The sequence below is a fragment of the Terrapene carolina genome, unplaced genomic scaffold (assembly GCF_002925995.2).
Source record: "Terrapene carolina triunguis isolate 2854851 unplaced genomic scaffold, T_m_triunguis-2.0 Scaffold238, whole genome shotgun sequence".
In the NCBI taxonomy this organism is placed as follows: domain Eukaryota; kingdom Metazoa; phylum Chordata; order Testudines; family Emydidae; genus Terrapene; species Terrapene triunguis.
The window spans coordinates 7,566,905-7,594,497 of NW_020664589.1; the positions used below are offsets into that span (position 1 = coordinate 7,566,905).

The 27,593-nt window shown below is 49.4% G+C and overlaps 2 protein-coding genes across 5 annotated transcripts in view; one reads left to right on the forward strand and one right to left on the reverse strand.

Moving 5' to 3' along the window:
- USP20 (ubiquitin specific peptidase 20) overlaps window positions 1-20,254 on the forward strand; it is a 38,542-nt gene extending 18,288 nt beyond the window's left edge. For 2 of the 4 annotated variants that reach the window (XM_024193021.2, XM_024193020.1), the window contains 15 exons: window positions 48-483; window positions 2,617-2,754; window positions 3,965-4,104; window positions 4,718-4,890; window positions 5,631-5,725; window positions 6,999-7,032; window positions 7,485-7,530; window positions 7,833-8,013; window positions 8,814-8,940; window positions 9,034-9,203; window positions 9,990-10,071; window positions 10,619-10,727; window positions 11,115-11,217; window positions 13,513-13,584; window positions 15,264-20,254. In XM_024193021.2, the coding sequence (XP_024048789.1) occupies window positions 48-483; window positions 2,617-2,754; window positions 3,965-4,104; window positions 4,718-4,890; window positions 5,631-5,725; window positions 6,999-7,032; window positions 7,485-7,530; window positions 7,833-8,013; window positions 8,814-8,940; window positions 9,034-9,203; window positions 9,990-10,071; window positions 10,619-10,727; window positions 11,115-11,217; window positions 13,513-13,584; window positions 15,264-15,424 (2,067 nt within the window). In that variant the 3' untranslated portion in view covers window positions 15,425-20,254. The remainder of the gene's footprint in view (window positions 1-47; window positions 484-2,616; window positions 2,755-3,964; window positions 4,105-4,717; window positions 4,891-5,630; window positions 5,726-6,998; window positions 7,033-7,484; window positions 7,531-7,832; window positions 8,014-8,813; window positions 8,941-9,033; window positions 9,204-9,989; window positions 10,072-10,618; window positions 10,728-11,114; window positions 11,218-13,512; window positions 13,585-15,263) is intronic. The other 2 variants (XR_002907712.1, XM_024193024.1) reach the window with 2 other exon arrangements.
- Window positions 20,255-23,201: 2,947 nt separating this feature from the next.
- Window positions 23,202-27,593, reverse strand: part of FNBP1 (formin binding protein 1) — a 90,469-nt gene continuing 86,077 nt past the window's right edge. The window contains exon 14 of the mRNA XM_029912750.1: window positions 23,202-26,459. Within this exon, the coding sequence (XP_029768610.1) occupies window positions 26,452-26,459 (8 nt within the window). The 3' untranslated portion in view covers window positions 23,202-26,451. The remainder of the gene's footprint in view (window positions 26,460-27,593) is intronic.

A 27,593-nucleotide genomic window follows, 5' to 3' on the forward strand; every position in this document is an offset into this window, starting at 1 on the left:
GTCCCTAGATGGGCAGTAGATAATGTGGGATTGCTCCTGGTTTTCAGGACACCCAAGAGTTTCTGCGATGCCTGATGGACCAGCTTCATGAAGAGCTAAAGGAACCAGTTGTTGCTGAGGCAAGAGACTCTGACTCCAGTGACACGGATGATAAGCGGGAAGGTGACCGTAGCCCCTCAGAGGATGAGTTCCTCTCTTGTGATTCGAGCAGTGACAGGGGTGATATGGATGGACAAGGCAGGACAGGGGGCATGAGCAGCTCCCTAGCAGAGGCAGAGTTGCTGATCCAGGATGAGGCCGGGAGAGGGATCTCTGAGAAAGAGAGGCTGAAAGACAGGAAATTCTCCTACAGCCACCGGCGGAGCAACTCGGAACAAGTTGATGAGGATGCAGACGTTGATACCACCATGAGTCCAATTGACGGCAGAGCTTCTCCTGAAACCCTACCTCCCCCCTGCCCTGCCAGCCCATGTAGGACACCAGGTACTAATATAGCTTCCCTGTCACACCCTATAAGAGAACCAGTGCCATATTCATGTGTTGGGGCATGTTAGACAGATACGCTGTGTAGACATTCCCACTCCTGATTTCAGAAGGTCTTTGCTTCTAAGACAGGTGACCTGCTTCCTCCAGCTTGCCTCATTTACCCATGCACTGCTAGGGTAGAAATCAGCAGAGAAGTACGTCTGTGTGCCCAGATACGGTGGGGATGAACATGGTTTACACGCTGGATAGGCTACCAGTTTGAGCTGCCTCTGCCAAATGTGATCATTTAAAAAAACTTCTGTTGAGGGAAAGGTGTGTTTTTATAAGCCCTGTAAAGACGTGAACTGCTGTATGTGCTAATGAGAAACCAAATATTACTAATAACACAAGACCTACAAAAAGAAACCAAAAGACACAGTAACCCCTAACAGAGAGAACAGAGCACAGTCTGAAGGAACTCCTGGACCTGCACATCTTTTAAAAATTACTTTAGGAAAAATGTGGAATAAGTATGTAAAGCTCATATTATCCTACAAACTTACCCTGGGAATAGTTGGTTCCGAGAGGGGTAACGGAAGGGCGGTAAGGAGGAGTGTGTGGAAGAGTGGACTCACAGCAGGTGCCCCACCTCATGGCTAGGTGTGTGGAGTAGCAGCTCTGTCTCTAGCACGCCCTGCCAACCGTCGCTCCTGTCCCTTGGTGGTCTGTCGCTTCCCGTGACTCAGCCCTCTGGCCAGGTTACATTTAATCCTGCGCCTTCTGGGATAACAGAGAGTCCAACAAATAGTCCAGTGTCCCTACAAAAGGCCTTTGGACCCAGCTGTGGGGCCCATGGTCTCCTCCCAGTGCTCTCAATAATTCTTGTCCCCTTCTGAGGGGCCTCATGTCCCCTTCCCCAGTGGCTGGTAGGGGAACCCAGGCCCGCCCCGACACTAAATTCCACCCAGGGATTCTATACCCAACAGCCAAGGTTTGCTCCATCAGACTCCTTGCTGCTGTCTCCCTGGATTTCCCTCTCCTGTAGCCTGTCAGCTGGCCTCTCCTGCAGTCAGCTGTCTCTCAGGGCTGGGACTTGCAGGGCTCCCCTGGGAATTCCCCAACAAAATCCCAGATGAAAGGTACAAAACGTAAATCCATTTCTGCCCTCCTCAGGCTTGACCTTTCATCCTGCTCTGCTCCTCATCGGAGCATCTCCCAGGGCTCTCTCCATGGAAATCCAAATCCTGCCCTATTAGCGTACCTCCAGAGCCTGCTCCTTCCCCAGTGCTGTTGTGTGTAATTCCTGGCCTCCGGCTAGACTTCTCTACTCAGGAGAGGACGCCCGGGCCAACTCTCCCCCTAGGATTCCTCCTTGACCCTCCCAGTCTCTCTGCTCTCTAGTCCCAGAGCTTCTCCCTGCAGCCCCCTTCTGCAGCAGACTGTCTATAAAAGCCGCCCAGTTCCTCTGGCAGCTGGGCCTTATCTTTAATTGGGCATGGCCCAACCTCCAGGTGCAACCAGGTGGGTTGATTGGCCTCCAGGCCCAGATGAACCCTTTCATTACCTGGGGGGGGGGCACACCCCATCACAGGGAAATAGAGGTATTTGTTAGTGCTGGGCAATGAACATTTAAAAAATATTTTTAAGCCGTGGAGAGATGCCATGTGGTTCTGCAGAAGAGCTGGCATTTAAAGGCTGTGTCCCAGATGTGACTCCTTGTCTTGACCCAAAGATGATGACCCAGCCTACAGCCCTGTGGGCTCCAGAGACAGGAATGCCGGCAGATGTTTGTGGGGTGGTTTGTTTTCTAAGAAACCCAGAGAATTAAACCTAGGCTCTAGGCCTGGGCATTGGGAGCATTTGTCAATATCCAGTTTATGAGAACAAACTTCTTGATTAGGAACGGACCTAGAGGTGACTTGCCTCCTTTCCTTCTGTCTGACAGCGTTTGCCATCTCTCTTGTGGTATCCAATTGAATTCCTTGGGTATCCAGTCCTCAGAGTGGTGGGGCTGGGCTGGGAACTAGATTCCCTGAACATGAAAGGCTTTGTCGTGCTAAGATTCAGAGACCAGCATTCTACCGGGACTGATTGGTGACAGGCTGGGCTGGCACGTTTGGTGTTTCACTGGTGGTCTCTCTCCCCACACAGAGCCGGACAACGATGCCTACGTCCGCTGCTCCTCGCGTCCCTGCAGCCCGGTTCACCAGGAGATGCACTCCAAACTATCTAGCAGCCCCCCTCGCTCCAGTCCTGTGCGCCTGGGAGCCTCCTATGTGCTGAAAAAAGGTAGCATAGATGGGAAGCTACTGCAGCCAGGAGGCTGAGGGGAGCGTGGAGGCAAAGGGCCACGTTTGCGGGAGGGAGCAGGAGAAGAGGGAGGTACAGAAGCCATCATGACCCCATGGCTGACAGTCCTTCAATATGTTGATGTCTACTTAAACAGTGTTAGGAAATGAATAATAGTGTCAGCGTGGCTGTGTTTAGGGCAGAGAGATGCCTGGCTGTCCAAATACAGCCTGAAATCACTTAGAAAGGGTCGTCATTGGCCTTCTCTTCTCGGTATCGTAAAGCTAACTTACTAATCACTGTCAGGAACTCCTGGGCTACCCTGCATTGAGGGGAGAGTCCAGAACTGGCCTTCAGTCTTGCACTTCACAGCATATGTGGGCATAGCTGACTGTAGGGCAGCATTACTGTTCACGGCCTCCTGACTATTAAAGGGATGTTGCCATATTAATTAGGCTCCCCGCGGGATTGAAGTTAAAAGCATTAGTCTAGTGTGGGAGTGTTGCAAGGTTACACAATTGGGCCCTGGCTGCCTGCTGCTTCATCTCAAAGAAATCACAAACCCAAACTCACTCTCCTTCCACAGCCCATACACACAACGGCTTGTGTCCCCACCCCTGGCCCTGCTGCCGTTCAGTAATAGCGTTCTTTCCCGAGTTGTGCTGACCTCCGCCGGCGGGGGTGGGCACGCAGACATTCTAGCCCGATAAAAAGCACTCTGTGTAAGTGGGGGTTTTGTTGTTAAACAAAACAACCATGTTCTGCCAGCCGCCACATTCTGTGATGCAAGCCGCAGCGTGAAATGCATGGGGGAAAACTGGGCGATGGCTGGAGGGAAAAAGACAAAATATCCTGGGGGAAAAACAGTCGGTAAGTGATGGAGAGTACTACAGAGATTAAAGCCGTCAAGAACGCTACATGACCCCATCGTGTCCTTCTAAACCAGTGTTGGAGGAGGATGGAGACACAGACAGCGCCTCCAGCAGCATTTGGGTGCATTGCATTGGTGCAGATTGTTACACCCGGCTTCCTGCTGTCACCTGAAACAAGGATGTTCTTAATGTAAGCTTAAGTTCAGAACCACTGACAGTCATGCACACTTGTCTTGTGCTGTACTCGGAGTGAGCTGTACCCCTGGCTTGACTGCAGGACGCTGCTGAAGCTACGTAGGAGAGCTTGTAGGTGATGGGGGGTATGTGTGTCTTTTCAGCCCAGGTGCTGGCTTCCGGGAAGAAGAAGAAAGAGCTTCGTTATCGCAGCGTTATTTCTGACATCTTTGATGGCTCCATTCTCAGCCTGGTGCAATGCCTCACCTGCGACAGAGTGCGTCTCCTTACTGCCATTAATCAAGTAATAAAACAGCAGGGCCTGTTTGCTTCAAAAAAACCCTCTCGTTGGGAAACCGAGCTGTTCCCAAATGTTCTGGGCTGCTAGGGCCCTACTAAAATGATGGCATGTGTGTGAAATCCACCAGGCCTAGGAATATTCTGTGTCATTGATTATGTGCCATACAGAATCTTGATCCTGTGTAGCTCAATTAGTTTAGCCATTATGCATGTCCTACCATGGAGCTGGCCACAGCAAAGGGGGAATAAGGTGGCGGAGCCAACGAAATAGAGGGAGCTGGACAGGGCTTGGGGGGCCTCTCTGTGGAGAACTTGGCGCCATAGCTGTAGGGAACACTAAGCGGTTAGGAGGGGGAGTGACCGCACTTCTGTCACCCTGTTTGCGAGTGAGGAATAATCCTAGTGTAGACAGGACAAAACCATTTCAGCGCTGCTTCGGAGAGCATGGCTGGGGCTGGGCCAGACTCTTCCTGTTGATGGTGCTGAAAATGGCCTACTACAGTCAGCAACACTTCAGTTTCCTAGTGTAGATGGGCCCAAGTGATGCTAAAAGTTCCGGGCCGAGTATCTGCTCCTTTGCATACACTAGAAGCCCAGACTTTTTTGTATGTCCTCAGGTATCCACAACAGTGGAGACGTTCCAGGATCTGTCGCTGCCGATCCCTGGGAAGGAGGACTTGGCCAAGCTGCACTCCGCCATTTACCAAAATGTGCCTGCTAAGACGGGGGCCTGCGGGGACAATTACACCTCGCAAGGCTGGATTGCCTTCATCATGGAGTACATCAGGAGGTGTGTTTCCCTTGCGACCCTTATGCAGTTTCTCTCCCTCCTTGGCTTTGCTCTCGTCAGTTACTGGAAGGCAGTTACCCTTTAAATGTAACAAGCTGATTGGTTCTTTACAGAAGGGAAATGGAGGCGAGACAGATAAATATTGGACATAATTGCGTAAAAAAGTCGCTGTAAAGAATTAAGATCCATAGCCAGGAACCTGTATCTGTAAGATCCATAGCAAGGAATAGCTGTGCCAAGCTCCTTCCTCATTTAGTCCAACAAAACATATTTTCAATTGTGTTTAAAAAATAAACCGGTGTGCAGTAGTAATGGCCTGACTGTAAAACATCTGTGAGCTGAAGGTGCAGGACATTGCAAGTCCTCACTGGTATATTTCCTTCCAGGTGAGTCGGTTCCTTCAGCCATTTAATAATGTTCCATTCTGGCTGCCTTCCTTCTGGTGGAAGCCTCTGTCTGGGACCTGTCAGTGCCTGCCTTTTCTTGCCACTCTACAAGAGCGAAGGGTTAAGTCCTCTACTCACCCACCACCTTGGCCCTTCCTGGCGTGGGAGGTACCAGTAGCAGCCCCAGTTCTGAGAAAGACACAGCACTTTCCCATAATGCTGTGGGATGCTGTTCTGGCCTTCCAGGCTTGATACACATAAAGCAGCACGCCACCGGGGAATTTTAGAAGCCAAAGTGCATAGATCGCCAGTTACGTTCACATTTCTTTCTTGCATGACCCCTCCCTTCTGCAGGTTTGTGGTGTCCTGTATCCCCAGTTGGTTTTGGGGTCCTGTGGTCACACTGGAGGACTGTCTTGCTGCCTTTTTTGCTGCCGATGAGTTGAAAGGTGAGTTTGGGGAGGGCTGGCATATATTGTCTTCTCTGTCTGCCCCCGAAGGAAGCCGTCGAGAACCCTCCCAGATGCGTTTCTGGAACAAATGGAAGCTTCTGGGAGTCTGGCTGGGAACTGCATCCCCTCGGGGGCAGGAATGGGCCTTCACCATCTACTCGGGCAGGATTTGGAACCAGCAAAGAGCAGGCCGCGATTGTCGTTCCCGTTTGTGTGCAGTGAGGGTCCGTAGCCCAGTGTTGGTGCTATGCAAGGACTTTCCTGGGCAGGAGGAACAAGTTGGGGTGGGCAGGCTCAGCTGGGCTTGCTTGGGGGTGGGGTTGAGCCGCTCGTTTCCTGCATTGCTTGCAGGGTGTTTTCTAGTAAATTGTCTGGTTGGCTGAATTTGTAACATTTGCCCTGGCTCCTCTGTCTGTTGTATTCAGGGAGGATAAATGGGCCTTTGGCTTCTATGTAAGACAGCGAGATGGAGCCAACCCACGTGCTGGCTGCAGCAGCAGGGACTGCACTGTATGCTGGTGCTTTTGGACCCAGTCTGTGTAGCATTCATCCTTCCTGCAGGCAGTGCCACTAAACCTGGGCTGTGGACTCCTTAGATGTTTCCCAGGGTCCTGGTCCCGACCGATTGTTCCCTGGGGGCGTTGCAAGTGGGGGATGAGCTCCACAGGGCAGAAGTGTTACAAGGAGACTCTCCCACAACTCTGCATGCCCAGCTGAGGGGTCTGGGTAACCTCAGTCCGACCCTTACGCTTAGGAGTGCAAGATTTGTATTTTGTGTTCATGTAGGAGGTTCCTCACCAGGAGCCCTCACTGAGGGGGCAGAAGGAGGCTGTGTGGTTCTCTGCAGGACAGTCTCCTGTGCCATTAGCCTAGGATGGAGAGCAGAGGGACTGAACACATTTTGCCCCTGTGTTAATCTGGGGAGTGGAAAGGAGGGTTTTGAGCATGTTTCCTCCCATCCCTGCTTTAACTGGGGAGAAGAGGCTGCTCCAGCCACACATGAACCACTGGTGGGAGGGCTGAGCAGGTTCCCTTCCACCTCGGTAGACAGCGCTGCGTTGCATGCGTGGTGGCTGGCTGCCATCTGTGCCCTGTCTGTGTTGAGCTGGGGGTAGCAGAGAAACTCCCGCCCAGGTCTGCTTTATCTCTGCTAGGCAGGCGCTTTACCCAGCTTCCCCACGTGGGAGGAGAGTTTGTTTCCTCCTGGGGGCTGCAGCCCCATGGCTCCTGCTGTCAGTAACATCGCGACGCCTTTCTTTTCTCTCTCCAGGGGACAACATGTACAGCTGTGAACGGTGTAAAAAGTAAGTTTGCGTCCTCCATGTTGTGCTCTTTCCACTAACCTCTCTCTGCCCAAACTGACTGTCCTCTCCTGCCCCTGGCCAAATGTCCCCCCTGCTACCGGCCTGCTAAACTGGGACTTGTTGAGTTCTAGGTTTGAAAGTGACCTTGAAAGCCCTGGTTCGGGGCCACTGGAGACCCTGGTGCTAGTGGGAGGAAAAGTGGGGTCTGTGGTAAAGGAAAAAAGGAGGGGAGTGAATTAGGGGCCCCTAGGGGATACTGAGGAGAATGGAGAGGTGAGGCCAGTGGCCCATGCTCTGATACATGGTGGGAGGCTGCTCTCACTAATGTCCATTCCAGCTTTGCCCTGGAGTTCAAAGGATTTGGGCCCAAAATGTGACCTGCCCAGCTTAGCCTGGGGTCCCCGTTCTTAGTTCTCATGGGGGACGTGTCTCTCTCTCTCTCTCTCTCTCAGACTGCGGAATGGTGTGAAATACTGCAAAGTTCTCCGGTTACCTGAGGTGAGTGGGGGCAGCTTGTTTCTCCCGTGTTAGTTGGGGGGTGGGGAGGGAAGAGTTGCTGAACCGAGAATTGAAAATAGCATTTATTTATTTTGCCTAAGCAAAGTCCTATTTTATTAGGAGATCAGAAAGGGCCTAGTGACCTTCAGTTGATGGGCCATCCACCCCTCTGCCAGGTTATAGTGACCATAGTGTGAGGAAATTCATGAAAAGATCAGGGGGTCCAGAGAGAGAACTGTATTTGATTTGGGTATCCATGGAAACATGCTGTGCTTTTGTGCCCTCTCCCTCTGGTGCCCTAGATCCTGTGCATCCACTTGAAACGGTTCCGGCACGAGGTCATGTATTCCTTCAAAATCAACAGCCATGTCTCCTTCCCACTGGAAGGACTGGACCTTCGTCCCTTCCTGGCCAAGGAATGTGTCTCCCAGATCACCACCTACGATCTCCTGTCTGTCATCTGCCATCACGGCACAGCAGGCAGTAAGTCTGTCCCTGAAATGCCTGGGAATGAGATTGGTCTGATACGTGTGTCTGAGAATAGCCGGAAGCTCTGAGCACCGTATCCTGCTGCTGGCCTTTGGGCAGTGGCAGGGCATTAGGGTTTCACTTTGACTCCCCTCCTCAGGCGCTGCATGTAACATGCCAGCATGTTTTGTAGTGGAGTTGGCTTTGATGCTGTCCAAGCTGCATGTTCCTACAGGGTTTCCCAGTGAGACTTTGGGATCCTCTTTTAAACCTCCTCAGATTTCTTGTTGTCCCAGCCTGGTCCCGTTGTCTGCAGTCTCCTCCTCCTTCCCTGTTGCCCACGAAGTAGCTCTTTCGAGGGCAGCCTGGAGCCTCACTCGGGTGCATGCAGCAATACGCAGTAGAAGGCTCACTCCTGCGCTGCTCGACTTCCTCAGGCTCTACCTGTTTCAGGCTGGAGTGGTGGATTGCTCAGCGTTCGCAGAGCCCCTCCACTGCGCTGGCTCAGGCCTGTTACCCAGTGAGGCCCCTAGCAGTGTTTCCCCTCATTCAGCAAGGGGAAGCCTGTCAGGGAGGGCAGAACTGAATACATGGAAATGGACCTGCCACCTGCAGCCCCCTTCCAAGCTGACACAGCGCTTGAATCCATCCCTCCTTGCAGGCCTGCCATGCTAAAATCTCGGCAACATACCGCTTTTCCCTTTGCTGGGCCAGCAGCCCAGGATTCATCTCCGCTCGGTCGCTGACATCATTCCAGGCCGGATTCCTCTTTCTGCAGGGGGAGTCCCAGGGCTGTTACATTCCCTCTGTTACAGGCGGGCACTACATCGCGTACTGCCAGAACGTGATCAATGGCCAGTGGTACGAGTTTGACGATCAGTATGTCACTGAGGTCCATGAGACAGTGGTTCAGAACGCAGAGGCCTATGTCCTGTTCTACAGGTGAGCGGGTTCCCTGGCTGGAGCTGGCTGTTAGCATACAGAGGGGTCAGATGCTGGGGATTGCTTCACTTTCTCCCCCCTTCCCTCCTCAAGGAAGAGCAGCGAGGAGGCTGTGCGGGAGCGGCAGAAGGTCGTGTCCCTTGCCACCATGAAGGAACCCACCTTGCTCCAGTTCTACATCTCTCGAGAGTGGCTCAACAAATTCAACACCTTTGCGGAGCCTGGTCCCATTACCAACCACACGTTCCTGTGCGCACACGGAGGTGAGGGGAAGTGGCCAGGCGTTCTGCCTTGGGAATTGTAGCATTCACTCAGCAGCGGGAAGTTTCCGGCTGCACCTTTTGCTGGCTGACACATGGACGCATCCGGATAAAAGCCCCAGCTCCGTTCCCAGTATAATGTGTATTGCAGTAGAATCTGCCTCATAGGCAGAGACTCCAGCGCACTCAGGAATGGGACAGATCATTGTCCCGCTGATCAAGGGCCTGGAGGGATATGCTGTGCTGGGAGACAGTCGCTTTCACTTCATCAGTTGTTTTCAAACAAGCATTTAGAAAGCTAATCGGGTGAAGGAGGTAAACTCTTGGGCAGCGTCCGAATGGAAGGGAAGGGGTAAATGCAGGATATTGGTTCTTTAGCTGCACCGACTGCCATTTACTACTGTGTTAGCAGCAAGGCTGCTGTTCAGTGTGTTTTGGGAGGGGTGGGGTGGGCTGATACCAGGAACCCTTAGACTGGTAATAGCTCAGTCTGTCCTTCGCCCTGGGAGCATTTATAACCCTCTGTCAAACCAAGAACTCTCCAAAAGCCAATGTGCGAGAGCGGGACTTGGCCTGAAGGCTTCAGCTGCCTTAGAGCAACAGTTGAGGGTCCCCTGCTGAGAACGCCCTGCTCCCTCTCCATCGGCTCCTTTTTTTCTTTGCCCCACTCCTCACCCATTAGCAAGATGAGTGACACCTACCATCAATTTCTTGTCCCCCTCTGTTGTCAGGGAAAACACTGCTCCTTGTTCAGTACCCAATTTAACTGCTTTTCATTCTGGTTTGCAGGGATCCCGCCCAATAAATACCATTACATTGATGACCTGGTGGTGATTCTGCCCCAGACTGTGTGGGAGTATCTGTATAACAGGTGAGGAAAACTGGCTTACTCCTCATCCCACAGTGCCTTGGAACAACCAAAGCTTTGTCATGGTTGAGAACTACGTAGACTTGCCAGGCCACATCCATAAAGTGTGGGATCCTGCCTCTGGCATTGGCCAGACATGGTGCTTCCCTCTAAGACACCCAAGCAATTGTATATACTGTTGCAATGCTGTCTATAAGGTGGTGAGACTATTTCTTGATCTCCAGGGTGATTCTTATGCCCTGAATCCTGAGGGGGGATTTCCCTCTGGAAAGATGGAGCCTGGTAATGTGAGAGCCCCTAATCTAGACAGCAGATGAGCTGTGTTCTCCATTATCCCAGGGATCACAGAGGTGGGAATGTTCTAATCTACACCATGTAGGGCGGAGGCAATGGTGTTCATTAAAATAACCAGCCATAGCCCCCTCTGCATCCTCTAGATACGGAGAGTTGTGTAAGAATCCACCCTATTTACTTGTAGGGCTCAGGGCAGTTAACCTCTTCCATGCCAACCCAGTTCTCAGTTCCTTTTTCCTTCTCATCCTGGGCTCAGGTTTGGGGGAGGCCCTGCTGTGAACCATCTGTATGTGTGCTCGGTCTGCCAGGTGGAGATCGAAGCCCTGGCCAAACGCAGGAGGATTGAGATTGACACCTTCATTAAGGTGCGTGTGGAAAGGAGCTAGAGAAGGGAACCAAGGGCTGGGATCAGAAGTGGAGACTTCACCACAGATGGGTGGCAAAGATCTCACCCCTCTGGCTCCCAGAACAAGATCTGCACCATGGCATGGAGATTCAGCTCTGGGTTCTCGGGTGCACATGCATCAGTGAGGCGAGGGTGATGCTTTGCATGGGGGCCTGAGGTTTGAGAGCAATCTAAGGACTTCCACATGCCGAGCAGGTGGATTGCTGTGGTCGGGGTGGGGGGCTTGCAGCTGAGTAAGCCTGAAGAGTGGTGACGTTTTTCCAACCTGTAATGGAAAGATGGAAAGCCCTATTGCAAACCTCAACAGTGACGGAATATTTCCCTTCTCCTGTTCCTTGGCCTCCAGCTGAACAAGGCATTCCAGGCAGAGGAGTCTCCCAGCGTCATCTACTGTATCAGCATGCAATGGTTCCGTGAGTGGGAGGCTTTCGTCAAGGGGAAGGACAATGGTAAGGAGCCTGTGGACTCTGGAACTTGTTAGAGGTGGGGTGTATCGTGTACCTAAGCTTGCGTGCTTATGTCTGTGTCTTCTGTAGGCAATGTACCTACTTAGCCTATAAATGACACCAACCAAAACTAGGCTAGCAAAGAAGGGGGACCGGCCTCTTCCCCCCCCCCAGCCATATTCAAGCTATTTCCCAGAGAGTGCAACAAAAGAGCAATTTACAGGAAAAGAAACGTCAAGGTAGGGGGGAGTGGGTCGAATCTCAATGAAAATCCAGCCGTTGAGATGGTAAGGATAGGACAGGGCATGTCGAACTCACATTTAAGTACCACATGCCACATTATTCAAGCGCTTGTGCCTGGTTTCTTAGGGTGGCAAAGTGAAGCGGAAAACAGAGTGGGTATCAAGTATCAGAGGGGTAGCCGTGTTAGTCTGAATCTGTAAAAAGCAACAGAGGGTCCTGTGGCACCTTTAAGACTAACAGAAGTGGGTATGTCTACACTGAGCCGGAGCCAAGGTTAGTACAACTCGAGTTAGCAGATCCTGGCTTTTTTAACTTTGGGATTGAGCGTCGACACTCATTTGTAACCCCAGGTTAGGAATTGTTGCATCCCGGGTCCCAACCTGGGGCACCAGTGCCTACACTGCATGATACGGGCCCAAGTCCAACCACTCCTATCCCAGACTTCCTAGCGCCCTCCCACAAGGCGGCCACTCTCGCCCTTTGTTTGTGGTGCAGTGTGGGGTGGGAAAACGTCACTGTCCAGAGGACGAAGAAAGTCTGTGTGAGATTGTGGAATATTTTTGATAGACTCCCAGAACATGAGTCCAGTGGGGCTGTTTCTACACTGCAGAGCAACAGGGCTTGAACCCTAGGTCTCGGCTTGACTCAAGCTCAGAGCCTCCACCCCTGTAGGGTCCTGGGAACCTGTGTCTGAGCCCTGGGTTAGTGCAATTTGTGTGTAGAAGTAAGGAGGTGAGGTTTGAGCCTGAGTTTGAACCTTGGGGCTTACGTTGCAGTGTAGACGTACCTAGGGAGGAGCTGGCTTCCTGACGCTCGTTAAGACTCCCCCAGTCCGTGGTTGGGGTTGCATACCCTCACTTGCTGTGAGGGCTAGTGTGATATTTTGGAGGAATCCAGACACTCTCTTTTTGGGGCTAGTAGGGAACACAGCCTGTCTGGGGGAATCCTGTGTTATTCCACAGTTCTAGAATACGGGTCTGCAGTTATGATGCTTTTCACCTGAGGCTCAGAAGTGGGCAAGATACGATCCCCCTTTGATGGAGAAACAGAAGCACAGGGAGGATAAGAGTTGTCCAAGGCAACACAATGAGTCAGTGGTAGAGTAGGAGAGAATCCAGCAGTTCTGACTCCCAGTCCCCGATTTTTGACCATGCTGCCCGCCCGCCTCCCTCCAAATTCTCATGGTGCAGTGGCCTCCTCTAGTCCTCAGAGAGCTAGATGGATCAGTGTCAGCCCCGGGCTCACTGCAAGGTGCGTAAAGCGCTGCCTCCCATCCAGGAGTCGATTGTGTCAACTCTGATGGACTGCCTGCCTGGGAGAGCAGGGGTGAGAGAGGCCTCAGGAGGGGAACCTGGAATTCTTGGGCACATGCTGCGTTCGGCGCTGCTGTGCATCAGATCTCCCTCCATGAACAGCTTTTTACAGCACGTGGTGCCATTTCAGTCCAGGCGAGGTAGCGACACTCCACCAGCCCTCCTTCAGCTGTTTTCTCCTGTGGTGAAAGGACATGTCTGTGTCTTGGAAGGATCTGGAGTGTACCAGCGCAGACAGCCCTAGTCCCAGGGAGTGCTGCTCGCCTCACGTTTCCAACAGCCCCGAGTTCTCCTTGCTTTTCAGGAGTCCAGGCTCCTGCTGCTGAATGAGATGCTGCCTGGGCTGGTGCCAGAATGTTACTGTTCTTTGAGGTTCGGGGTCTCCTAGCTTGTTCTGTGGCTAGTGCCTTCTGCAGCAGACCGCTGAGGAGAAGCTTTGTTTCAGGGCTGTGGATTGGTTGTCAGTGCCCTGCTTTTTAGATCTCTGGAGCTCTCGGACAATCGCTCTCCTGGACGTCAGCCGGCATCAGCCACTGCAGAGTATCTTTTCATTTGATATCCATCATATACAACCAAAGCTCTGGGCTGTTCTGTTTAGTGTGATCGTTGGGGCAAAATCCTCTTCTCACTCCTTCCCCAGCCCCAGCTTGGCTTCCAACTGCTCAGACTAGCAGCTGAGGGCAGGTGGAGGGGGAGAAGCAGGAATCTGGCTCCCTGATCTACCTTCCATCCTTTCTTACAGAGCCTCCCGGACCAATTGACAACAGCAGGATTGCACTCGCAAAAGGAGGTGGACACGTGCAAGTGAAGCAGGGTAAGGCTCATGCTTGCCCCACCCCAGACTTGTGTGTGTGTTGCTGTCCCTTGGGCCTGTAGGGAAGGGGGAAGGGGCCTGGAAATGTCCTTTTTCCATTTGTCATTGATTGTCACTCTGCCTCTGCTCAGTGCAAAGCAAGACCGTTGTGCTGACTCCCAGCTCTGCCTTTCCCTCTCTACCTGGGCTTGCCTCTGCCATCTCCTTCTGTATCTCCCACGGGCTTCTCAGACTCCCTCTTTCCTCTCATTCTCTCTGTCCCCCCCCAGCCACTTCCACCATCCTCCCTCATATCTAGGCTTGCAGCTTCTGTCTCCTCTTCCTCATCACTTTCTATTCCCAGCTTCCCTGCCATGGGCCAGGTTCTTGCAAAATCCAGTTGCTTTTCTCTATCTCAGCTGCTAAAAGCTTTGTTAACACCTTGATCATCTCATGCCTCCACCACTGCCGCCGCCTCTGTCTGCATGTCTTGCCTGGCTCCCTAGTCTGTAAAACACATTGCAGCTAAACTCCTCTTCCCCTCTCGCTACTGTGACCGTGTCGCCTGCCCCTCTGATTCCCTGCACAGACTCCACTCACCTTCTGCATCACCTCCAAGCTTAGAGGCCCTCCACATCTTCCATCACTGCTCTCACTCCTGGGCCCGACACACCTTTACTCAATGCCCTTGTTAGATCCCTGCCTCATCTCCCTGTCTCGTTCCACGCTGACCTTGGAACTCACTTCCTCTGACTGCACTTTTCCTCAAATACAGCTTAAAATCAGTCTGCACTGAGGGTGGGACCTTCCTCCTGTGCATTAGATGGGTCTGACTGTGTGTCGTTTCAGACTGATTGCCCATTGGAGCAGGGACCTAGCCATTAGCACGGTGCAGACAGACAATGCTCGATACAGAATATGATCACTGGGCTGAAAGACAGTCAAAAAGCTCCCAAGGAAGAAAGTGTAGCCTGATAATACTTGAAAAAACTGCTTTGGGTGCATGGTCCTACTGTCCAGGAAAGCCAAGAGCTGCTGTGGTCAGAGTGTGTTTGGTTACCATGTGCTGTGACCCGTCAGGCATCTCTCTCCCTGGTTGCACATGAGAAAGATGGGCTGATACCATGGATTCAGTGTGAGCCCTGTCACATGTGGGCAGTGCTTTAGGGTGAAGTGCTGAGGTGTGCCCTGCATTGCTTTTCACTGCCTCATGGGAAGCAAGAAATGTGGCAACTTCATGGAACCACAAAGGGTTTGATGACTAAGTTGTGTCCTGTGAGCTGCCAGTGGCTCACTTTTGCCTTCACCAGCAGGTGGCACTACACACCACTGCTCTGGGAGCAGGATATAATGTCAGCTACAAGATGCAAGGGGTTATGTCTCCCTCCGTCCATAGTGAACCTTACTGTGAGCGTTCCTTGCCTGGCGCTGCGTGTGCACTGCCCAGCCATTCAGACCACTGGCCTTCACCCTGGCTTAGTGTATTTGCAAGTACACCTCCTCTCTCACTGGAGGAGTTTTTTAAAGTCACATTTTCACCTGCCTCACTGGTCCTCGCTAGCTGAGCCAGGGGAACGATTCCCTTTCTAGCATAGCTCCCAGCAGCAATACGCTTTCCCACCCCAGTACAGTTTGCTCGGGCTTGAGCGGTAAACTGAGACTCAGCTGCATCGTGGTGGTGTTGCTGCTGTGCTTTTCAGGAGCTGACTATGGGCAGATTTCCGAGGAGACGTGGATTTACTTGAACACGCTGTATGGAGGAGGGCCAGAGATCCCTGTTCGCCAGAACATCGCGCAGGTGCAGGAGCTGGAGAGCCTGCATGGGGAACAGAAGATAGAGGCCGAGACGCGGGCTGTGTGAGCCGCCTGGACCAAGTGGTGGAGGTATGCCATGGCAGCCCTGTGTGTCTGGAAAAGCGGGGGATCGTTGGACTGAAGAACAAGGGACATAATCCACCTCAGAGAAATAGAGAGGAGATTTTCCTTCTGGAGGCGGAGGTGCCCCTGGGGGTGTAAGCTTGCTCCATCGTCCTTGTATAACAATGTAAAACCTCATGCAGACTCTAGGCTTGGCTATAAGGATGCTGCTGGTCAGAAGAACCTTACCGTAACCCAGCTCCTGCACAGTCTCCGTGCATAAGGCTGTAGTGGGGAGACTGTCTCCAAACAAAACTTCAGTGGAAGAAGTTTGGCCTGAACCTCCCCCTGCTTTGGCTGCTCTCGAGAGTAGCCCAAGTCTGCCTTTGGTGAGTTGAATCTCTGCTCCTTTGCAGGTGGCGCTTGGCCCTAACTTCACACATTGCTCCTCAGGAGCAGTTCTGAGCACTTTTTTGGAAGTCAAATGTATAAAGAAGAGACATTGTTTTGTTCACAGTGAGTAACGTTGCGACTAGAGAAACCCTATTTGTTTGAAGCTGGTTAAAGCCACAAGGGCTTGTAGCCTTTGTTTTGTTCTGCTGGTGCACAGGTGACAAGCGTCCTCCACGTTTTGCTCTTGTTCTAGTTCTTGCAGCCCCAATTACAGCAGAGAGACTGTTTCTCTTCCACTGTCAGACGTGTGTTTGTGGCCTAGCGCTGCCTACATCTGCGTTCATCTGCTCCGCATGTTCTTGGTGAACAAAGCAGGAAGACTGGCAGCAGCTTCACACTTGCTTCCCATTGTGCCATTTCCATTTGTGCTACTTCCTGGTAGCCTTGTGGCCATGAACAAGTACCGGGCATGCAGGGCTCTGTTATGAGTTGCTTAAAATCAAAGGTGTTAAACAGTCAGACTCCATTCAAGTTGCTGAGGCTGGACAGAGGCAGTTCTGCAGCAGGTGCCATGGGTCTTGGTTTGGCCTAGATGATGTTCCCTCACCTCCCTTTCATAGTCCCAGAATGGAACATCTCCATATTCTGCTCTCCAAACACCACTGCCCAGCTCTGCCCCCATGGGCCTGAGGAGAGGGGAAGGGCCCACAAGGAGTGGGGGAGAACCTCTGAGACGAGCCATTCACTTGCAAGAAGCCAGGTGTTAACCCACCTGTGCTGAAATGTCCATCTTTTGACTTACACTAAATCTTCTCCCGTCCTGCTGGGGAAGAGCCTGGCTGAGCAATCCCCAGCTGTGGGGGTGGCCCCTCGGAAACAAGCCGCCTGCAAACGAGCATCCATACTCCCACGTGCAATGCAGTGCTGAGCTTGCTCTAGCTTTTTAGGGCAGATCTTGTTTGGTGTGTACAGCGGCTCACTGAGTGAATGGGAATATCTTGCACCCCAACCTCCTGCTGCTGAGTCAGCCGCCAAGCAAGGGGGTGGGATGAACGGAGAGTGGCCAACACCATTTTTCATGTCTAAGCTGCTTTTCAAAATGACCGATTGGATTTAGCTGTTGGCCCCACTGTAAATCAGTGAGGTGGCTGCAAAATCCAGCATGGCTCTGGGAAGGGCTCTGCAAGCCCTCGGGTGAGACGCAGCGAGTGCAGGGCAGAGCGAGGCTGGCGTGGCTTAGCTGGCCAGCTCGAGTGCGTGCCCGGACCAGCCTCGCAGGCCGTCTCCGAGGAGAGCCACGCTGCATGTTCACAGTGGCACTGGGGGTGGGAATGGAATGAATTCACTGCATCCGTCTGACTCCAGTGTGTGACCGTGGCCTCAGGGGAAGCCCACACGCTCCTAGCATAAAAGCTGAACAAGGGTGGAAGGGGGCTGCTGTTTGTCTCACCGCAGGGAAGTGAAAGTAGGTTGGGGGGAGGGAGTTTCTGAAATGAGGCCTTCACAGTTTTTAGACCAAAAGTTTGCTGCAAACAGCAAGTTCTTGTTTAAAACAAAAGAATTCTTGTAAATGGTTCAACGTGTTTCTTTTACTGTCTTGGTTACCTGGATCCTTGTCTGTACCCAGCCGAGGGGAGGGGGAAGGAGGGGTGTCAGAATGAGCCACTGTTGGATTTCTCAGTGTTTTAAGCTGTTTTTTGTTAGCTGCTGCAGCCAGCATTGAATCTCTTGTGGAGCGTCTAGGGCTGCATGTTGTAGCTTGTCTGTGTTGTCTAGAGGATGCTGTACAGATTGTAACTACACTCCCATGCTCAAGTGTTACACTTTGTGCTGAGACTGGGTTACAGTAAATACACGTGCATTCAACAAGGTGTAGGAGTGCTGCCTGTGCGGGCGTGAGGCCTAAGTTGTACGCAGGAGAGTCCAAGTTTCCTGTTGCCAACGGCCCCTGCCTTGGCAAACCCTTCTAAATGGCAGCTGGCTTCAGCAGGGATCCACTGAATTGTGAAAGCACTTGGATTCTGTCACCTACAATAATGCTCTTTAGTGGGACTTATTCAAGCACGGGCACTTGTGTCTTTCAGCCTAACTTGGAACTGCTTCGAAAGGCTCTGTGTATTAATGATGGCGCTTTCATGCCTCAGGGCACTACAATTGGTCAGGAACACATTCTCAGCTCCTGGCTTCTTTCTTGGCCAGTCGCAGTAGCTGGATCTCTGCTGTCCCAGTCGCAGGACAGCACGGTCACGGTTCGTGGCCATGATTGCTAAGGGAGCACTTGCAGAAACTAGCAGCACCTGGTGAGTCGATTCCCATTTTGTAGCTAGGGACACAGCTTGTGCTGCTAAGCTACCATTGGGAAGTGCTTAGAGAGCTGTGGCTGAGAAGCACAATAGAAGTGCACTGAGTTCTGTTCCCAGCAGGGTGGGTATAAAGCTAGAGAGAATGATCCCAGGACTGCACACCAGGCCAAGTACAGTATTGCACCACTGAGCACAGAGGGTTCTGTAGAAATGGATCATCTTTTGGAGAAATGCTGTTAACTCTCATCCTGCCCGTGTGCTACATCCAACATGGAGTGGAGCTGTGTCTCCTTGAGCACCACAAAATTCATGTTTAACTTGTAATCCTACAGACCTGTGGAGGGTCATTTCTGGCTGGATAAAGAGGTGGCGATTGACCCCTTGGAGCGGGCGGTATAGAGGTTGAGCCTGAAAAGCTGCCTTGCCAATGTGAAAAGTTTGTTTTCAACTGTGCTCTGCTTGGTATGGCCGCAGCGTATATGAGAGAGTTCCACACAAAATCCAGACAGCGCCTTAGAGGAAGGCATTGAACTAAGCTAGTCCTAGTGCTGGAAAGATCATTACATGAGGCTGCGCAGAGTAAACTGTAAGTGCCCCACCGCAGCATTCTGGAAGCTGGCAGCCACTGCTTTACTGGTGAGAGAAGGGAGCACGTCACAGCCTGAAATATTTAGGAGGAAAATGCTTCTGCAGTTGAAGTAGACACAGAACTGTAGCTACTTGAAAAACTGTGGAGTACTGGCCACTCTGGGCTGTAAATGTGACACACAGATAAATGCACTGGGAGTTAATCTTGGCAGATTGGAATGTGAAGTGCACCCCCGTAATGCCAAATAGTCTCATCCTATAGAAAACAGGGTCGTATCTTCAGCGTTGGATTCTTGGCTGGGGATCACACGGTGCTAGAGCGGAGAGGGACTGCAAGGGTGGCTTTATCATCTTTGTGCTCTTTCAATCAGGGGCTCGTTTCCTGGCATCAATTAGAGGAGCCTAAAACTGCTCTAAATGTCACCAGCTGCCAGTGGCTCCAAGGAATTGATAATGGCAGCTGGGGATCCAGCACCCTGAAGAGAAGGCTGGGCCCCGTCCCTCCTGCTGATGGTAGATATATGGGGGTTGCATAATTACTGCTCTGGGTGACTGGAGAGCTCGACCCTGGGATAATCGTCCTTCCCCTGCGTTTGAGCAGCTCTGTGCTGGCGGCATGGGGCAGAGCAGCTGCCTGGATCAGGTCTACAATAAGCATTATGCTACCGCCAGCCCCCTGCTCTTCAGAGTAGTCAACTTGAATGGCTCAAGCGTGTTATTTTCATTTACAGTAGCACTAATCAAAAGTAAAATTGCTGAACTTGCTTGAGCCAGAAGTGTCCTAATAACTGGATCTAGCATGTAGTTGGTAAGGGGGAAAAAAAAACACAGCTTTTAGTCCTCCAACTCTCAGCCACCCTCCCAAAACTCATAACCAGAAAATGAACTTTGTTCTGTAGTTGCTACCATTACTAGACAGTTTGTGACACTCTAAAACATGTAATCAGCACGGATTTCCGTTTCTCGTGATTAGATTGTGTCTAGACAAACATCTCTAGTGTTGCATGAGCAAACCCGTAGGGTACTAAACACTTTCTACTCACAATAAAACTCAAAGCCACATTGTGCAGCCACGCTTGACTTTAGAAGTGAGATGTGATAAAAGTTCTGATATTCTCTTAGCAGGTATCTGAAAAATGATTGGGCCAAAGGTGTCACTGCTACCTGTCACTGTTTGTCAATTTGATCCAAACCACCTCGGACTTTCCTCCTGGCCAGTTCCCCCTCTGGCTATCTGATTCAGTGCTGCCTGCGCACAGTGAGGTTAAGGAGATGGCTCTGGTCAATTATTGTATGGATTAACAGCCCTTCCTTTAAAAGCTCTCCAGTTGATGTGATTCTTCTTTCCTGGCTCTTACCTGCGTGACGGTAACAAACCCATCCTCTCTGCTGCTAAGTGGCAAGGCTTTCCAGAGGCAGTTTTTAGCCCATCATTAGCAGCTGCACCCCCCACTCCCTTTCAAATGGCAATAGTCATGTGTAATTAGCACCAGGGAGGCATTGTACAGAATGTTATTCAGCCTATGAAAATAAAAGAGGAGCTTTAAATACGTGTGACTATTGTTTATTGCTCTGCTTGTAGCTTGGCTTCAGCTCTGTGCCTTTTTAGGTGGTCATTATGACACTTGCTCCATTTCTCTTTGAAGCTAGCACTAATAATAAGGGAGCACAAAGGTGGAGCTCTAACCATTCCTTCCTGCTGCCTTCCACATTCCTGGCTGTAGTTTTATGGTCTCTTGTTGACAGCACCTGACCCTGGCTATTGGATGATGATAAATATCACTGACCTCGGGTTGGCCAGGGCTCCTTGTTGCTGCTGACAAACAGAAACAGCCGAACTTCTAAAAGTAACAGGAGTCCAGCTGTAAATAAAGATCCGAACTCTTAAAAAAATAAGTCAACAGCTGGCTGCTTTGGGCAGATGCTATTATCCCTCCTCTGCAACTCAGCCTCGCTCTGCACGTGAGCTATGGAATAGCAAAGCTCCTTGGCTCCTGGAGGAGGTTGATTTCAGTGCGCAGGGGAGAGTGGTGGCGGTGAAGGAAAGCCTGCAAGGAGCTACTCTGTTTTGTGGTGAATGATGCAGTGAGCAGTAGAAGATTCAAGTTATGAAGAGAGGAAACAGGAGCAAAGGATGGTTCAGGCTGGCATCCTCAAGCCAAGGAAAATCTTAATGTAGTCAACTTGATTAGGGCTTTAGCTGAAAGTCCACTACCATGTTTCAGAGTCAGCTGGGGTGGCCTGTATAGCCCAACCTTTAATTCACCAGCAGATGGCAGTATTCACAATTGCCAGAAATACTGCTGCTTTACATCAGGCATAAATATGTGCCAGCACGTGGTTGGGGGAGATTTCTTCTCTCTATTCAGGGGCTAGTCGTCCCTGCTCTTACATTCCCCCTACAGCGACATAGCATGCACGGCCCTGTGTTTTGTACAGTAACCGGGGTTAACATCTTAAAGTCAAGGCTGTTTCTCTGAAGCAGTGATAGAGAAACTACTTGCAGAAGGGGGAAGCAGCAGTCCAGATGCTAGAAGATCATGTTCTAGTTACCAGCAGCTGAGCTCATCTTCAAAAAGAAGTTAGAGGAAGGTGTGGTCCTACCTGGAACACACTATTGCCATTTTCACTAGCTCATTCCCTACAAAAGACCTTAAAATGTGAAGCTTGTAAATCTAGAGCTGGTTGGTGCTTATGTACCATTAACTCTGCCCCTTATGTGTATGCAATACAATACCATCTTCATGTGATCACAGTCCCCCCCCCTTCCCTATTCAGTATGACTGATGAATGTGCTGTTAGAGCAGCAGCTTGGTGGTGGTGGTGTATTTTTTATCCTCATGTATTGACCTCCCTTCTCTTATCTGAATTCAGTGAGGCAGGGGCCCTGTGGACTCCTGCCACTTAACGCCTCACCTCCATCTCATCCATTATACCCCATTCAAATTCTAAAGTGAATAAGGCAGCACCTTTCTGGACCCAGCTTTATTTACCAACCAACCTGTGCGTGGAATGAGGTAGGGCTGTTATGGGAAAAAATATGCTCTGCTTGTGTAAATGAAGCGTGCACAGCAATGTATCTGCACAAGTGGGCAGAGTTAAAGATGCACAGGCAGTGTAGAACTATCCAGATTTTGAGTCCTTTAATAGTTTGACAGAATTTCCTTGTTTGTTTTTAAAGGGAAAATTATCAAAATTTCCCCCCCTGTGATGGAGTGTAGCAGAATGCCAGCATTAGCCCAAAGGGCGTACCGTACACAAAGAGGCAGGGCAGCTGGGGCCTGAGATGGGATTTCCTTGGATCCCTGCTTGCTTCCACTTCCACCCGCCCAGTTTCTATCCCACGAATACTTGCATAATAAAACTTGTTCCACTCACCCTTCTTTCCCACGTGTGCAAATTCAGCACCGAGAGATCCTCCACTCAGTGGCACTGTCCATACAATTACACATGCACAGGTTATGGCAGCAGTGCAGTGACAGATTTAGTTCTGTTGTATATAAACTAGTGTTCATGTGCAAAGTACCTTTTTCAAACCTTCAAAGCAGGTAAATCAACCGGCCTTTTCACTGGGCCACTAAAAGGCACAGCTATCCCTCAGTGACTATGGGCCAGATTTTTAAAGGTGTTTGGGCATTGCCGCGCCTAACTGCTTTAGGAGTTGAAATTTTGAAAATGAGATTTAGGCTCCCAAATCAGGTAGGTATTGCAACACTCAGTGCAGCAACACCTCATACCTTTAAACATCTGTCCCTGTCAAATTTCAAGTTCTCAGCACCTGCCACTTAAAAAAAAAAAAAAAATTATATATATACACACACACACATTTTTTTCAACCACCATAACTGCAGTTTTCCTCGGACTGAACGGTTTCTGCGCAAGCTTCCCCAAAACCCCATTCTAAGACTGACAGCTATACAAATTCCAGCCCAAAAGGTAAAAGTTTGACAAAGTATCAGCTTCTCAAACTGACCCATTGGAGAGAAAACACTTAAGCCATTTTCATCCTAGGCAATGTTCTTCCTGGTATCAGCACAATTAATGCCAAAAGGTGCCTAAAACCCCCAGTGTGATGTAAAAATTCAAGTACCATGAGTAAAAGTGTTCCTTCACCATCCCACGGATTACAGCAACTAGACACAAACATCACACTCAAACAGATTTGTTTCTACTCATTTGCCAAGACATGTTGCAGTTGAATATAAAAATTAGAAAGCATCCAGCAATTCACTGAGAATGCGGAGGAAGAGGAAATAGGCAGAGTTCCAAGCCTGTGCTTTATATTTGGCTACATCTAGAAGTAACGCAAAGTGGAGTTCCCATCTGCAGGTATAGGTGATAACGGCAGATGTGTCACTGCAGGGATAATAGACCTGCCAATGATAGCAGCAGTGAGGGGCCAGGTGGGTATGGACCCTTTTTTGTGAAACAATTAGGACAGTTTTGCTTGCATCCCCTATATGATTAAGAGGGCTAAATGAAATAGCATGTCTGGAATTAAAGGTTTATTTAAATATGTAGATGACTTTTCATTCATGGTTACAAGGTCAATATTTGCTTTCCAATGGAAGCACTTTATTTGGTTGAATTCTGTCTCCAGAAATGAATGGGCAACACCAAAACCTTTTACATTGGCAATGAAATCACAACATTGAGATGCCACCAAAATCTAGAATTCAGTGCGCAAACACATACACACACAAATACAAATTAAAAAAGTGCTCAGCATCATGTTAAAATATAATTTGGCTTCTTTTAAGTCTTTTGACACTTCAAGCAGGAAAAAAAAAAAGTCAATACGCATCAAACCAAAAAGAACTTTTGAAAAATACTCAGCATTAAACACAACTTTCAGTATCAGTAAATATGTTTCTTTTCTTCTATATTTACAGATGTTAAGAAAGGGCATTAGAAACACTGTTTTGCTGGGGACAATGGTGAGATTCCATTTCACAGAGTGTACAATCACACTTTTTCAGTGTGAGCTTAGTAAATTCAAGCAAAGTTTTTATAAACCATTCATATGTTTAGAGAGACAAGGTGGGTGAGGGAATAGCTTTTATTGGACAGACAAGCTTTCACGCTTACATGAAGCTTTTGTTCAGGGCTGGCCTCACCCACCTGTGTCTAATATCCTGGGACTGACACAGCTACAACAACACTGTATAAGTCATATGTTTAGTCTGTCTCAGTTGTTTGTTTTTAAAGTTAAACTCTAACACTTACCTACTTCTTATGCTGAATACACACAGCAGAAGACAAATCTAAACTATAGTAATTGTTTCCTTCTCATCAGTTTTAAGGTCCAGGCTTTCTGAAATGGGGCAGCAGGTTTATAAAAACTCCACGGATGGTCTTCGAATACATCCCGTTCAAAGAAAATCTGTTGGCTTGGCCAAAACTAATGCTCCTTCTAAAGCACTATGTAGCAACACTGACATTGGAATAGTTCAAATGTTCCACAGAGGCTGACAATAATATACTGTCCACCTAGATTAAATATATAAAAGAAAACTCTCTCATTTTTACATAGATGGCACAAAAAAGGGTGAAAGTCAGCTGATTCAACAGTGCATCAGACACAAAGGAATAAATACTGCAGCTAAAAATATTTGTAGATATTTGCACGCCTGTTGGCTGCTTAACCATTTAGATCCCGCTGGAGATATGCTGATCTTGAAATGCAACAGAATCCTCGCATACTTGCATCACAGTTCTGCATATGAAGTTATAAGAGCAAACTGTGTACGTGGTGGATTTTATTCTGGTATTGAAGGCTTGCGGATCTAAAGAGCTAAGCGAAGGCAGTAACAGCAGTGGTATGGATGGCAGTTTAGCTGATTTTGACCCTTCGGACTGTGATAACATTGCAGCTGAAGGGCTTCAGAGGTTTCTGAGTTTGTACCATCTGCTTAGACAACGCAGCCTCCTGACCTATGTTAACTTGATTCCAAAAAAAATTGTCTTCTTGCTTGCGGAGTCTTATAGTTATTAAGCATGATGAAGCATTAGCTACAGTATTAACTACTGTAGAAGTGAAGGACTCTCTGCTATTAAAAATATAAGTTTTTTTATTATTATTTTAAGAGGGACAAAATTGTGAACAAAACATTTAACCTACCTTAAAGACAACCACCTCATCCTAAGATGGGAAGAGCTAGGTGATACCCTACATAAGGATGCACGATTCTTGGATACTATATTTTAATCTTGTCCCTGCTTACAAGAACAGGGGACAGCATTGCAACACGCACAGGCCTGCCTGTAAACCAAAGCTGACAGGTCTCTAGCCATGGTGGCATCCATTTTAATTCTCTCTTATTCTGGGCCTTTTACAAAAAATCCAGGATATTTCTTAAGAGCTGGGGATTTCCCCCAGCTACTAAGACAGGCCTTGGAAAGCTGTTCTTATTACCCACTGGCTGCTGTTAGACAAGGTTTGAGGAGGTATAGGATTACTGCAATAGCCTAGAAATGTGAAGATTTGGGGAGAAGGAGAGCGAGAAACTCATAGTTTTAGGAGCTTAGAAAGCAACCTAACCCCTCTCTAGGGAGTTTGGCTCCAGATCACTTGATATTTGGAAGCAGCATAACTTCCTCAGCACTGCCATCAAAATGTTTCTCCTTTAAATAAGATCACATGACAACAGGATGGTTGATACTTGATGCTGGATAAGTCCGGATTCCTGTCTGAAACGCCTGGGCAAAGGTCCAGTCCGTGGCGAGATGGAGGAGGGGAGGGGAATGCCGTTTGTTTTATTTTTTTTAACGTCGTTTCTGCTATTGAAACACACCGATGAGAGTGCACAGGAGCTCATGCAAAAGGAGAAGGCAGGTCTGAAATGCTAAAAAACTGGAAAGAGATTCAGAACAATGAGCCGTTAGGAAGGTATGCGCAGGCAAGGCGGCAGGGCGAGCATGCAGGCTGAAACAAGATTCAAATGGAGGTCTTGGTGAGGGGGGAAATGTGGCTTCAAACCAAAATGTCTTTGTGTGTGTTTGTGTGTGAGTGAGCAGGAAAGCAAGCAGACACTCATGAGTTGCTAGGCTGGCAGGACACAGCAAAAGCCAATGGGGACTGAACGCTTCGAGGGAGCACCAGCCATTTGTAAAAAGGCTGATTGACATTTGGGACCTTTTGGAGAAGGTGTAATTGAATAATGGGTGTGTAAAATTTAACAATCAGATTCAGGGGTCAGTCCAGCTGCTGTCATATTGTTCCTGTAACTGACTTCCCACTTGTATGTACCTCCTTCCCTAGCTGGCTGATGAGCCAACCTCCAGGATTAGCACTAAAGGCACCACGTGAAATGCTGATGGACCAGTGCATACATTCAGATGGACTGAGGGCCACGGGAGGATAGAATCCCAACTAGCACATGCACGGGATTCGCTGGTTACTCTTTGCATCCAAGTGCAGCCAGCCGTTTCTGTCTGGTTGTGGGGAAGGTGGTGAGGGGGTGGGGTTTGTTGGTTATGCTTTACGGAAGGGCAATGCCAGGTTGGCGGAACAATGGGGAACGTCAATAAGTTAGTCTGAGCCACAAGTAACATGCCATAAAAAAGAGCAAGCGGCTGAGTAATGTTGGGATGGAATTTAGATTTAAGTTTTTTCAAGTGCTAACTCCAGACCAGACCAGGAGTCTGTTTGTATGGGCGAATTTTAACTGCCTGCGGGGTAAACAGACCATTTGTTTCTCCTTCTGTGACAAGCTCGCCCCAGGTTCTTGCACCAGCACAAACACCTTTAGGAATCTAAAACATAAGAGACAAAAAGAAAGAGACTTGGGTTAGAAAGAGGCAGGGGGAAGGGCTCGCCTGAGAGTGGCACTGCTTCGGGGAGGTTAAAGGGGAAGGACAGCACCAAGAGCATTTATCAGGCTGCATCATGAAAGGGTTAAGAGCAGCTCCAAGTCAGGGATTCCCTTTGGCCAGAAGCAACCCTCGTTGTTGAGGGTCAGCCACCAGGAAGTGTATTTTCTCCTTGAAAATGAAAGTAACTCTGAGCCCCCGCACCGGTGATCCCCAACCTCAGGCAAGAGCTTTACCTTGAGCACAGCTCTCCTCTGGTGACCATGCAGGATGCAAAATTCAAGACTGGTTCCCCACCAATGGGAATCTGAATTGTTTACACCAGATGAAACAATTAGCTTCTTGTATCTGCAGGGGAGCAGTGGGTGGATTTGGTCAGACTACAGCTCCCAGTGACAATGAACTACTGGGGAAGGCTAGCAGGGTAAATATTTTTATACCCGGGTAAGGCATTTTGCAGTGATTAGAATACATGCATCCAAAGAAAGCTGATTGTTCATCAAGCAATAAACAATGAAGACCCTTCATCTTGATGGGAAGTCAAGAAAGAAACAGGAGGGATGCAAACATTCCTAGTTCATAAACATTCTTGTAAGCACACAGTTCTGGCCCAGATCCAACTTGTCCCCAAAGTTCAAGGGTGCTCTGATCCAGGGTTTGGGTTTGGCCCATTAGGACAAAGGGTGAATTCCCCCATATATGGGAGCACATTTGAATCCAAAATTATGGTTCAGGCCTGTCTCTAATTTTCATAAAGAAAAGAAGAAACAAGAAGAGAAAGGTAACATATTAACAACACTGCAGTGTGAGCTCTTTCTTAAAACATAATCACATCCTTACTGTTAATAAGTCAGTAGCAGACAAAGGGAGGGTTTGGACTATTTGTTTTGCATCGAACAGATAATCCGCTTATGTGAATAATCATCAGAAAACCCCACAAGAATGAGAAAATATGTTTATTAGAGGAAGAGATGATGGTACAGCTAGCTCCGGGGAGAGACCCTCACCCAGTAGATGAGTTTTCTTTAAAGAATAAGAATAGAAAAGGAACAATCACATTGACCAGATGTAACAAAC